At 47.0% G+C, this 13812-nt stretch overlaps 1 protein-coding gene across 17 annotated transcripts in view; it reads right to left on the bottom strand.

Moving 5' to 3' along the window:
• The window catches only part of SAMD11 (sterile alpha motif domain containing 11), a 192805-nt gene that overhangs the window by 74615 nt on the left and 104378 nt on the right, over window positions 1–13812 (bottom strand). For 16 of the 17 annotated variants that reach the window (XM_072883832.1, XM_072883831.1, XM_072883829.1 and 13 more), the window contains one exon: window positions 3382–3432. The exons of the other annotated variant lie outside the window; for it this stretch is intronic. In XM_072883832.1, coding sequence (XP_072739933.1) covers window positions 3382–3432 — 51 coding nt within the window. The remainder of the gene's footprint in view (window positions 1–3381; window positions 3433–13812) is intronic. 17 annotated transcript variants of the gene reach the window in all.

Raw genomic sequence — 13812 nt, 5'->3', positions numbered from 1 at the left:
TAAACCTGTATTAACTTCAAAGCTTAAAAGGGAAGGGAGCAAAGCACCTGGCAAGACAAGGAGAGATCCTAATCTCCCCTTTCAGGACAATTCCCCTATCTCGAGCTTTTGGTTCTTTGCATACGGAATGGTTTGTACCCAATTAAACGCCTTTTTATCCAGGGCAATGCAGACAGCAATTCTAAGGTGGCTAAAGCCAAAGAATCCAGGTATCCTCTGACAACTTGGAAAGGAAGATCAAAGACAAACTTATGACAAAGAGGCAGATAAATTAAGATGGCAGTTCTCAGACCTGCTTGATTTAAAATAGCATGTGTGTGACTGTGTGTATTCATGCAGGTGTGGTGCATCATAATGGTTTCCTGGCATGGGCTTGGGATGACCTGTGTAACTCCCATGTGCTGAATTATGCAGGTCACTGAGACAAAAGGTCAGCTAAACCTTTTTGCCACCCCGTGATGTATTTTAGATATGCCAGATGTTTTACAGAACTGGGTGGCAATTTAGGTCACTTAAATACATACAACCTTTTTCTGTACCGACACATAAACACACAAATGACTTTCTTTGCCACATAGCATAACACGTGTTGTCTTCTTCTGAACTAGCTGGATGGGCACAGTTTTTGATAGTTGGACTAACCGTTTAATCTGCAAACGCAAAACTTCTGTTCCCAGGAGGAACTACTGATGTTTCTGCCAGGAGAGAGCTAAACTGAAGAGAACAAACAGTTAAGCTGAGGAAGCCCAAAAAGTCTACTTGTTGACATAAAAATCACACCATTATTTTATTCTATGCATTGAAAGTTCAGAATTGTTTTTTAAGATAGGGATTTCAACTTCCAAAGGTGTTTGCACCCTTAGTTGCCATTGTGCAGAATCGTTATTCACATGGCTCTTAATTAAGGCTTATGTCAGCACTTCCATTACAAACCTCTGCCTTTTAGGAGTTTATAACTCAGCCATAAAACTTTGCTCTAGGCTGAAATTTATCATGAAAGGGTCTGCCTGGAAGGAATCCATTCTTTTGTATTTTAGAATCCCAAAAGCTTATAGCACCAAACCAGGGATTTTATTCTAAAGGCTGCCATACAAAAAACTTCAGCTGTTTTTTATAGGAGTGCTGGGTGAGATGTGCCTTCTACACTGGCTTCTAGATGCTTACTGATCAGGGTGGGGTTCTCTATTCTTAACATTGTACATTTTAGGAATTAGGGGGTTTTATGCTTCAGGGCCAAAGTCTGTGCTTACTTCAATACCAGTGAATACCTCTGCCCTTGCTCCTTCCCTAACGGAGTATGAATCAGTACAGATTTCCCACCCTTCACTCCCCACTGCCTCCACTGAGCCTCATGGGGATGCCAAGACTTAATTCATACTCCAGTACTCAATTAAATATAGATGGACTTGTCTCTCCAGGTGCACAGTGTAGGCTATGACCTTCACACACCAATGTTGCCAAGAGAACAGTCCAAACTGTCCTCAGGTTGGGGGAAGGAGGGAATGGGTATGTGAATGGGTTAAAATGACAGAGACGATTTGTCCTTCACTTCTCTGCTGCCCACTTGCACTCTTGTGCCACAGGTTTTTTGGGGAAGCACACAGAACAGGGACACAACTTCTTAGCACTGCATTTGAAGGGCGTGTGATGGAGACGGAAGTTAATTTCTAATACTCTCTGCTCCTGTAACTGATGCTTACATTTGCAAAACATTCTGAGGCTTGCAGATCTAACAGAGAAATGCCCACATCAGCCGCAGTACTGATAGGTATGTCTCTCTAAGGCTCTTAAACAATGTTCTCTTGAGTAAACACTACATTTGCTGCACTGAGTCTTATACACATTAAGTCTTGTCAGAAAAGTCATCAGATTAAATTATTTGCACACCCTTGTCCAGACAATCTGATCTCTACAGAGTATGAACCGTTTCTTAAATGTTTGTGAAGTGTCTAGCGTGCAGTGGGCACTTCCACAAGTAATAGTAGTAGTAGTAGTAGTAGTAATATTTTCCTACCGTTTTTAAATCTCTAACTGAACAGGAAGTTTACACAAAGCATCAGAAACTACTTTGAGCAAAACAAAAAAGTTATTAGTGGACTGCTCTTTGCAAACACATCCAGTGGACCAGATCCTGGTTTCTACAGTATCCACATCCGTACAAAGCACATACAGAACCAGATTCTGGACTGCTCTGCACCCTGTCTACCTCCTTCTGTTCTATGCTCCCCGAGAAGTTTCACAGCTGCGCAGATTAATTTTTCTTGTTTTAGAAAACAAGCAGCACCTGCCAGCCTCAACTATTTCACTCAGATGTGGCAATCGAGTATAAAAGAGAAATTTCAAAATTCCAGTTTTCTTTTTCTAGTGCAGAGGCAAATTTCTGCAGGTATATTTTTAAAGTTTATGACTACTAGCAATACATAAAGAAAATGCACTGTGCTCAGGGTATCAACTGACCCAGAGGTCACAAAGGAATATTGATGTTTGTAACTGGATATCTTCAATTTATGAATTTCCACCTTCTTAGGCTATCTGTTACTGCAGGAAAGAAGACTTTAAAACCAATATACCAGACTGGTTTGGCAATCTTTCTCTTCTCACAGTTCAGACTTCTATGTCATTTCTTTCATTTATGCTTTGTCATTTTTTGAATGTCAACTTTTTCCTGAGGTGACTTGTCAATACTCTTGCACTGCACTTTTGCACCTGTAGTTCAACCCATTCATACTTCACATTGCAAAATGCAGACCCCAATTGGCTCCAATACTTCATACTTCCAACGCTGCAGTCAAACACCTACATGCATAAGTTTTTGCAGGACGAGGGTGTCTCAGTGGCACCATATTATCTAAAGCATCTGTCATCCAGTGATTCTTGCCACTTGCAGTCACAGGCCCACCTTTTAAGGTAGCACTGCTTCAAGTTTGCTAAGCACAACACTGCAACTCCTGAGCAATGCAGGAGCATCAGTCAGCTTGGCCTTCAATGAGCCTTTTGTGCAAAGAATCGCTTTTGCAAATGAGATGCAGACTCCCATGTCTCTCATGTCAGGAAGCAGATCTGGGCCACCCCAACCTTGCATTCTTCCAAAAAGGGACCAGAGTAAACATATCAAAACCAATAATGGGCTTTCTTTACAAGTCAAATCAATTCTCTCTTCCAACATAAAAGAGACTGTTTCCCCCACAAACAACTTTCCCCAAAATAAAAACAAAAGAAAGGACATGTGGTAAGGAGAGAAAGAGGAACAAAGGAGGAAGGAAAAAAAAACCACAGCACTGACAGTTAGAAATGTTCATTTACATCTAACAGCATCCATATGCCAGTAACATATCATAAACTCTTAGCCTACCATACAAAGAGGGTGCCCCAAAATGGTACCTGCAAGAGGTCTCTCGGAAGGAGATGTTTAAATCCCAGTGGGTGTGTATCCTGTTAACAAACAAACAGAGAGGTCAATGGCACACGCTGAACGCTGCATCTCTTGCCACGTAAAAGATCTGCTCCATCATGACAACCCACCCACGGTCCTCTCAAACTCCCTCTCCCTAGCTCTCAACCACAACTACTGCCTTCTTCTGAGCTGTGGGGTGCTGCGACGAGCCACACTGCACACACATGGCAGTCCTGAGTGTCCACAGCAGGACTCACAGTGCTGTAAATGAGAGCTGCCGGTGAGCTGTACAGCGGTGAGAGAACTTCGCTCTGCTGCATGCAATCTCCCTAATAGGTGTAGGGACTGCAGGATCTTGTCTCAACTAATAGGACATGTTCAGAGGAAGCAGAAAGAGCTAAGCATTGACATTTTATGAAGAAAACCCAAATACGTCTGTACAGTATTCCCTCCTCCACAGCCGCCCCAGCTGTAAATAAATTATTTGCAATTTCCCACCTCGGAAATTAATTTCACATATTCTGTCACTCTGCCTGCTGACAAGCAGGAATAGCAGATTCTAGATGAACAATATCCTAAATTAAGACAGAGCAGCCAAGGGGGTTGGTTTGTTGTTTGGGGGGGTTGTTTTCCCCCTTGCCACTAGACAGCATCTACACCAACCCAGAGGGCTAAGGCAGATGCTTGACCTTCTGTGGTGTGGTGTCTCCACTCGCTACCAGGGAGCACTGATCTCCCCCACCACCCAGAGCAGATCCGTGACCACCACTGCTTCTCCATGTCAACGTGATTGATGAGAACCCCAGCCATTTGAGACCAAACTGGCAAGCAAGCCTGTATCCTTGCACAAACCCACTCCCACATCTCTCAGCATCTGCCAGTGAGCATGCTGGTTCCTAGCTGTGCGTATAAATAAGCTCCTGCAGATGTACGTTCCCAAAAGCATTAAACAGAAGTGGCTGCAAATATCACAAGCAGCAGAGGCCAAATGCACTTTTGCGTATTTTGTGTACCCCTACAGCACTCCTGCCTCTGTCCTCGACTAGAAAAAACAACAGAGTGTAGCTGAAGACCATCTGATGGCAGAAAAAGCCTAATCTAAAACCTGCTGAAGTAAAAGAGAGCCTTTCTTCCCATTTGAATGTGCTTTGAATTGGGCCAGAAAACACTTAAGCATGATCAGTGAAGTCAATGGGACTTAACTCAGGTCTGACTGTCTATTTAAGTGCTTTCCTGAATGGGTGCCCCTGCTTCAGCCTAGTTCAGAAATCAATTGAAAACAACTCTTGGCACGGAAATAATTTCACATCCAAGACATGATGCTGCTGCAAGTTTTACTAATGTGATAGCATACCTATTGTGCTCTTCCTGCAAGACTGGCCCCGAAAGGGAGTCTGGTTGCTCTCTGAGTAGTTCTTTTAGGGGTGAGTAGTTCTTTTAGGGGATTGTTAGATTTTAGTAGATATTAACTTCCACCAATAAAGCTCTGCTCAGAACTGTACTTAGTAGTTCCACATGTACCTAGTTTTTCCTATTGTTCTTCTTCCTCGTATGTAACAGTTTAGAAAACCTATCCCAGCTTTCCATATTCCCAACATTTTATTTGCAAACAGAAATGGAATAGGTACTTCCCAGCTACTCAGCTTAGAGCAGTAACAGTTGTTCTTCAAAGTTAAAATTCAGACATTTGAAAACTTTCTGGAAAGGACAGGCCAAACTGGGGCATTAAGTAAAATGTCCAGGAACTGAAGTTTGGTCAAACTCTGGGACACATTTGGACTTTCCAGGTGAGCTGATCTGAATCCAAAGTTCAAAGCAAATTCAAGCCAGCCAAAGCCCTTATGGCCCGGAAGGGTCTGGCCCACTCCCAGGAGAGTGGAATTGGTGGAGAGTGGTAAGCCTGATTTCACACTGCTCCCTTGAAGACAAGATTTCCTGCATACACAAAACCTTCATAAACCCCCTTTAATTCCAGCTCAGCAGCTTGCACTGTGCAAATCAGATCCTGGCAGCTGCACCGTGGAAGTGGGGAGAGCTCCAAATACTGCACAGCAATGAACTCTGTAGGACCAGCTGGAAATCAAACTGCAAGTCTGAAAAAGAACCTTGTGCTTCTCCTGTTTCTCTGTCCATAAAACATTCTTCAGTGCCCTCAAAAAAACTGAAAGGGTTTGGCCCTGAGCTATATGTAAATTAAATGCCATGTTTGGCTGAGTAAAACTCTATGGTCCCTTTCCTGATGAAAAAATTACAATTCAGAATACCTGTGGTTGAGGTTACCTGCCCCATGGGCCTCTCTGAAGGCAACACGCATTTCCTCCAAGCAGCGTTTCCTCCAAGCCCTATACGTCAGGGAGTGTCTGGATAGTTTAGAGCTCGATGATGGTGACGATAGGGTGGAGTGTCTATGGGTAAGAATCAGGGGGAAGGCCAACAAGGCAGATATTGTGGTGGGAGTCTGTTACAGACCACCCAACCAGGATGAGGAGACAGATGAACTATTCTATAAGCAGCTGGGAGAAGCCTCACGATCGCTAGCCCTTGTTCTTGTGGGGGACTTCAACCTACCGGCTGTCTGCTGGAAATACAATACAGCAGAGAGGAAACAGTCTAGGAGGTTCCTGGAGCGTGTGGCAGAGAACTTCCTGACACAGCTGGTGAGGGAGCCGACTAGGGAAGGTGCCCTGCTGGACCTCTTGTTCACGAACAGAGAAGGACTTGTGAGCCATGTGATGGTTGGAGGCCGTCTTGGGCAGAGTGATCACGAAATGATAGAGTTTTTGATACGTGGAGAAGCGGCGAGGGGGGTCAGCAAAACTGCCACCTTAGACTTCTGGAGGGCAGACTTCGGCCTGTTTAGGAGACTGGTCGAGAGAGTCCCCTGGGAGGCAGCCCTAATGGGCAAAGGAGTCCAGGAAGGCTGGACATTCTTTAAGGAGGAAGTCCTAAAGACACAAGAGCGGGCTGTCCCCAGGTGCCGAAAGACGAGCCGGCGGGGAAGAAGACCGGCCTGGCTGACTAGAGAGCTCTGGCTAGAACTCAGGAAAAAGAGGAGAGTCTACGACCTCTGGAAGAAGGGGCAGGCAACTCAGGAGGACTACAAAGGTGTAGCAAGGCCGTGCAGGGAGAACATTAGAAGGGCCAAAGCTGAGCTAGAGCTCAATCTGGCTGCTGCTGTAAAAGACAACAAAAAATACTTCTTCAAATCCATTAGCAGCAAAAGGAGAGCTAAGGAGAATCTCCAGCCCCTAGTAGATGGGAGACGAAACACAGTGACCAAGGATGAGGAAAAGGCTGAGGTACTTAACGCCTTCTTTGCCTCAGTCTTTAACAGCAGGGCCAATTGTTCCCTGGGTACCCAGCCCCCTGAGTCGGAAGATAGGGACGGGGACCAGAATGGAGCCCCCATAATCCAGGGGACAATGGTTAGTGACCTGCTGCACCACTTAGACACTCACAAGTCTATGGGGCCTGATGAGATCCACCCGAGAGTGCTGAAGGAACTGGCAGAAGTGCTCACCAAGCCCCTTTCCATCATTTACCAGCAGTCCTGGCTAACTGGGGAGGTCCCAGTTGACTGGAGATTAGCAACTGTGACACCCATCTTCAAGAAGGGCCGGAAGGAGGACCCAGGGAACTACAGGCCTGTCAGCCTGACCTCGGTGCCGGGGAAGCTGATGGAGCAGATCATCCTGAGTGCCATCACACGGCATGTAGAGGATAACCAAGGGATCAAGCCTAGCCAGCATGGGTTCAGGAAAGGCAGGTCCTGCTTGACCAACCTGATCTCCTTCTACGACAAGGTGACCTGCTTAGTTGATGAGGGGCAGGCTGTGGATGTTGTCTATCTAGACTTCAGTAAAGTCTTTGACACGGTTTCCCACAGCATTCTCCTGGAGAAACTGGCTGCTCATGGCTTGGACGGGTGTACTCTTCGCTGGGTAAAGAACTGGCTGGATGGCCGGGCCCAAAGAGCGGCAGTGAATGGAGTTTACTCCAGTTGGCAGCCAGTCACAAGTAGTGCCCCCCAGGGCTCTGTGTTGGGGCCAGTTCTGTTTAATATCTTTATCAATGATCTGGACGAAGGGATCGAGTGCACCCTCAGTCAGTTCGCAGATGACACCAAGTTGGGCGGGAGTGTTGATCTGCTGGAGGGCAGGAAGGCTCTGCAGAGGGACCTGGACAGGCTGGATCGATGGGCTGGGGCCAATTGTACGAGGTTCAACAAGGCTCAGTGCTGGGTCCTGCACTTGAGTAACAACAACCCCAGGCAACGCTACAGGCTTGGGGAAGAGTGGCTGGAAAGCTGCCCAGCAGAAAAGGACCTGGGGGTGTTGGTCAACAGCCAGCTGAATATGAGCCAGCAGTGTGCCCAGCTGGCCAAGAAAGCCAATGGCATCCTGGCTTGTATCAAAAATAGCGTGGCCAGCAGGAGTAGGGCAGTGATCGTGCCCCTGTACTCGGCCCTGATGAGGCCGCACCTCGACTGCTGTGTTCAGTGTTGGGCCCCTCACTCCAAGAGAGACATTGAGGGGCTGGAGCGTGTCCAGAGAAGGGCAACGGAGCTGGGGAAGGGTCTGGAGCACAAGGCTGATGGGGAGCGGCTGAGGGACCTGGGGTTGTTCAGCCTGGAGAAAAGGAGCTAAGAGGGGAGACCTCATCGCTCTCTACAACTGCCTGAAAGGAGGCTGGAGAGAGGTGGGGTCGGTCTCTTCTCCCAGGTCACAAGTGACAGGACGAGAGGAAATGGCCTCAAGTTGCGCCAGGGGAGGTTTAGACTGGATATCAGGAAATTTTACTTCACGGAAAGGGTTGTCCAGCATTGGCACAGGCTGCCCAGGGAAGGGGTTGAGTCCCCATCCCTGGAGGGATTTAAAAGCCGCTTGGATGAGGTGCTTAGGGACAGGGTGTAGTGGTGGGCTTGGTAGTGTTAGGTTTACAGTTGGACTCGATGATCTTAAAGGTCTTTTCCAACCTATACAATTCTGTGATTCTGTGTTCAGAGCCTAAGAGTGGGCCGTAGTCCACTTTGGACCACGTATGTCCTCCCATTACACCCCTGTGTGTGCTCCATAGGGCCCTTACGGAGCCTGTGTAGCTGGCGCACAAAGATGCACAGCACCAGAGCATCCCATTCTGCCGCACCACTAACCATTCTGTCTCACCCTAAACTTCAGCTAACCACTTGCCTCTCCCTTCCACAGATGCTCAGCTCTGGGGCTCACAACACGTAGTAGACATCCATCTATTATACATTGCCTGGCAGGTAAAAAGTGTTCTTCAGACTGGACTCTCAAAGCAGGGCTGCAATGTTCCTTTTATCCGTGAAGCTAATATACCTCATTCAAAAGCTCCCATCCACACTGGGAACTGTCATCACTTCCAGCTTTCTTGACTCCTTGACTTTCTTGACTCCAGATCCTGGGACTGCACAGCCTGTACCTTAATGGGAGGGTGCACATCCCACCCAAATGCCAAGGAAGCAGGCAGGCAGGTCCCTCCCAGCCACGGCACTGCCAAAGGGGGCACAAGCCCGGAGGGTGAAATGATCTGCTCAGGCAGCAAAGGGAACCGACACCAGAGCAGGAGTTTGCCTGGGCTCCTGGCTCTCCACTTGGGGTTCAGTCTCTAAGTTAAACTCTCAGCCTTCCATAGAATGTAACTTCTCATGGTCTCTTGCAGCTGCTGACACGGGTAGACTGCAGGTAGTGATCCTCAGTGTCGGGCGAAGGCATGGCTCATAATGAGACTTAGCACAGCTAAACTTCAAAGTGTAAGAACACTGCATCAGAGAGTTATAAGTAGGGGGGAGGGAAAACCTCATACCAAAGGAATAGCTCAGATCCACATAGAGGCAGAAACATCTATCTGCCGAGATGGATAATTAAACACCCATATTTAGACAAATGAATAGGTGAGAATGAAATTAAATCCTAATTATCTTTTTTGGGGGGGAGGGGAGAGGGATAGGGAGCAGAACCAAGCACTCTTTCCACATCTCTATGCCGTTATCACCAATTAGATTTCTGAGGCTAATGTACGTCTTGCTTTAACGGGTTATTCATCTAACTGAAATCAAATTACTAATAATTTGCAAACTATGAGCTACACAAGCCCGTCCTTGGGTTGTATAAAAAGTGGTGAGCAGGAGCCAGTCCCTTACAAATTAATAACAGAAAAGGAAGGGGAAAAAATAAAAACCATAGCCAGGCAAGCAAAGGTGCCACAACTGCTACTGTCTCTCCCACCTCCTCACCCACCCAAGGTCTCAGACACAGTGTGATCAGTTAGAAAGTGTTCCATAAAAATGACCAGATGGGCCCCACAGCAACAGGGAGAGCCAGGTTCCCTGCACAGCTTTGTAAGCGGGGAGGGCAGGCTGAGGGGTACACAAGCTGGGGGAATTAACAAACTGCTGCATCAGGCCCCTCAGCAAGGAGGGCCTAGAACATCAGGGTTCGGTTTGTGCAAAGAATGAAATTGCTTATGCATGTATGTGAACCAAAAAAAAAATTAACAGGAAGGGCTGAGGCTATTCAAAGCATCTCTGGAGCCTGTACTGGAATGGGAATGAGAATCCAGCCCAGAAAAGAAAGCGACAGAGCTGGCAAAATAATGGAGAGCAGCTGGGGCAGTTTTTAATTTTAAAGTCGGTTTTTTCCTTCCCTGTCGTTTCCTTTTTACCCTAGTGGTCCCTGCAAGCTTTCAACACCAGAGTGGCAACCATGGAAGGGGCCAACAGCGCGAGTCAGGCATGCCCCTAACGCCTTGTCACTCCAGGGGCAGCAGCAACCTCATTCTGCAGCTGAGCTTCTGCGCTGCGGCCAACTTGCTTTCCGCTGCTCCCTTTGGCTCGCTCCACTGCCCCAAGCGCATGCTGCAGTAACCAATACACGTGCCATGTAAGCGTGGAGAATATTGGGCAGCATCCAGCTACAGGAACAGGTCATTACTGCCAGAAGGAGAACCCATCACAGCCCCATCTCTTACCCACAACTGTCCCTTCCTACTCCCATTTAATTATAAGACCAACACTACCTTCGGATGGAGTCTGTCTGTGCCTTTCAGTTTTCTAGCACAGGCAAGGCCACAGAGAAGAGAGAAATATTGACAAGGTTTCCCCACATCCACTGGTTTAGAAGACTGCACTGAAGGGACAGTGTTGGCGAAAGGGTGAATTAAGGACTTGTGTTCAACTGGCACAGCCCAACACCACCACAGTCACTGGGAATTCAATGCGCCCTGGGTCAGGCCCTCTGTATCACCATGGTGCATGGAAACACAGAGCACTTAGGCACACAGTGAGGCCGATGCAATGCAAGTCACAATGCTGCAGGTAAGCAGTTTGGGGAGATATATTTGCAGGTACCATTATGCAGGCTGCTTGGTTGGATGGTCAGAGCTAGCTCCTCTCCCCTCCCTACTCTTCACATATATCACTGTCTTGGCTTCCACAGTCTCCCTATATCCATGTCATGCTATTTTCAGGCAGCCAATATTAAGAAGCTTGCGCAGGCAATGAACAGGGGTAGGATCCTCCAGGAAATCTCATACATGATGGCTGGAAGAATGGCCTGAAGATTACAGCAGGACTGAGACTTGGACTTGGGGCACTTGGGTTATTCTCCACCATGGAATTGATGTTGCAAGGGTCAGATACAAGGAGATACAGAGAGCAGCCAAGAGCACTTGCGGGTCAAGATTTCATTTGCTTTTATTCTCACATTTCACCTTTCTTTCCCGTCTCATATCTCCTTCCTGGGCAAGAAGGGATTTCTTGCTGTTTATTACATTTTATCCTGCAGCATCCCTGAGAAGTAAGTAGCTGTTTTCTCTCTCTCTCTCTCTCTCTCTCCCCCCCCTCCCCCCCTCCCCCCACCTCAAATGTATGTCCTCATTAGGACAATGACGTGCTTTCTGGCACCCTGGACCAAGTCCAGCCTTTGCTTCCCAGAGTAATCTTTAATATATTTATTGAATACGGTGACTGTTATTAAGTGGAGCATGGCTCAGAGAAAAAGGGGGAAGGAGAGAGGAAAGAGAAAGGAGAAGAGAAAATAAATGGTTGCAGAGGAAAGAAGAAGGGACTGACAGAAAACAACCAGCGGAAGCTGTGAAAGAAAAGTGTCATAAAGCAGCAAAATATGTCTCCAGCCACATGAGGGGCCCTGCCTCCCTCCTTCTCTTGACTCATGGCAATTAGAAGAAGGGCTATCGCATCTAAGCTAAGAGCCTGATCCACGCCTGGAGCCCAGAGCCCTGCTCTGCCATGTGTCTAGTCTCTCTTCAGTTGTGTGCTGCCTGGAAGAGCCTTGTCAGCTTAGCCCAGACCCCAGACATGCTCTGGCTTTGGGGGCAGGTAAAAAGCAGTGTTGTGTGGCATATCCCGCCAGGAAACTGAGCTCCAGCAGGAGCGGGGATGTCACACGGCTCTCATCCCAGGGCAGCACCAGGGGGGACTGTTTGGGAGCGTTGCAGGAAGAGGCCAAGCAAGAGAAGGAAGGCAAAGGCAGTGTTGTGTACACTGCACATCAGCTGAGAAGGCATTGGGACCTCATGGCTCTGAATTACAAGCAGGTGCATGTGACAAATATAATGGGGGGGTGTGTGGGTTTGATCTTCAATCAATTAGGGAGTCAAAGAGCAGCAGCCTTATGGGATATAAGAAATAGCTTTCCACTTAGAAAGGCAGGCAGTGGAAAGGCTGACAGCCGCTAGCCATTAAGGCTTAGTGGAGGTCAGTAATTTCGCTATTAGAAAATGGACGCTGAGTGAGGAGAATGCTGTGAAGCTGGTCTGCGAGGTGAGGGATGCTGGGGGACGGGGGAGAGCAACTTGCCCCTGTCTGGACTCTACCCACGTTCATGTGTGAACAGGGGCAAGGAGACAGTGTTCCACCATTCCTTGAGTAAGCACCTTCCTTTCAAATGCTCTCCTCTGGTTTGAAATAACACTAATCCCATGCCAGGTGCTAGACACCGGGGTCATACTGCTGACACAGCCAGAGAAGATTCGGGGGGTGACATAAAAAAAGGAGGAAGGACTTAAGGGCAGTATGAGGGTCTCCAGAAGTCTGCTTCTCAGTGCACAGACACCCTGTTACAGGACAACGTTTGTTATTTCTCCTCAAAATGGCTTTTATTTCAGAGCAATATTTGGCAAGGAACCCAGCCCGTTGTGTGCTCTCATTGTACAATCTGCTCCTACTTGTGCTCCCAATCCTCTTTTTTTAATCAAATAATTTCAAAGGCATTTTCACCATACATGTCCATTTGCACCTATCCTGCCCATTACTCAGTCCAGTCAGTGTACAAATTACTGATATCCCATAAGGGTTCCTTCAGAGACAGGTCAGGTCAAAAACTTCTACCATTTTAAAGAGGTGCTTAAATATTACTGCCTCTTATTATTAGCCGTGCCATCACATTTTGCTGGGGACTTAGACAAAGCTGTGCGTGAGCAGTTCCTAACCTGCCCTGTTAAATCTCAGATGCTATCATTACATTTCTCCTCTTCTCTTTCCCTCCCCTCCCATACTAATGAAAAAGGCCAGTCTTTAAAATAGAAATTAAATTCATGCACCCACAAGACAATGCTGGGCTTAAATCCAACAGCATGTGAGGATCTTACTGTTAAAGCTGAACCTTACTCTCTGGCTACACTGGCTTTCCTCTGTTTGGAGATTCTTGGGATAATGTAATGGAGATCCTTAAAGGCCATTTGAACCTCAGTGTGAAAAAGCTCACAGGCTGTTCCTGAGGTAATGCATTTATCAATGTCGGCTGGGATCTCCCAATGAGTGTGAGGAAGTTAATGCTCCCCAAACTATTGCAGAGCAATGGAATTTGTAGTCTCAAACTTCCTCTGCATTGCTGATTTTGTGTCTAGGATAAACCAGAGAGCGGTAACCAAAAAGCAGACTGGCATAACTTTAGTTTAGCGTGCTGGGGAGAGGCAGCTTAGTTAATAGTCTGCAAGAAAGGAAAAAGGCTTCATGAAGCCAAAGTTTCTAACTGCAGTCTGCTCTACATAGTTCTTGTACCAGTTCAGCTGCGTCAGTATTATTATGACTAAAATAACCATACAGGTGACATAGGTGCATCGGTATAGAAATGCGCTATACTGATATCATTCTTTTCCCCATATAGGAAAACCTATTTTCATAGCCAGACAAGCATGCTCACCAAGGAGTCAGGACAACTTAACCAAACCATAGTAATAAAGGCAATGCAACTGTTGCATGTAGGCAATGTTGTAAAAGAGCAGGATTTTCAGGAACCCAAAATCTGATCGAAAGAAAAAGGATTTTCCTCTGCAACGCTGTCCCAATAATCTTCAGAGCTGACTGCTTACAGTCTGGGTATCAAGCTACGGTATCAAGCTCAGCAGATGCCTCTGGTTATATGAGACAAGATTTT

The sequence above is a fragment of the Ciconia boyciana genome, chromosome 19 (assembly GCF_034638445.1).
Source record: "Ciconia boyciana chromosome 19, ASM3463844v1, whole genome shotgun sequence".
Lineage (NCBI taxonomy): Eukaryota > Metazoa > Chordata > Aves > Ciconiiformes > Ciconiidae > Ciconia > Ciconia boyciana.
Note: the sequence above shows the minus strand (reverse complement) of the source record. Positions and strands in the feature narration are given on the sequence as shown.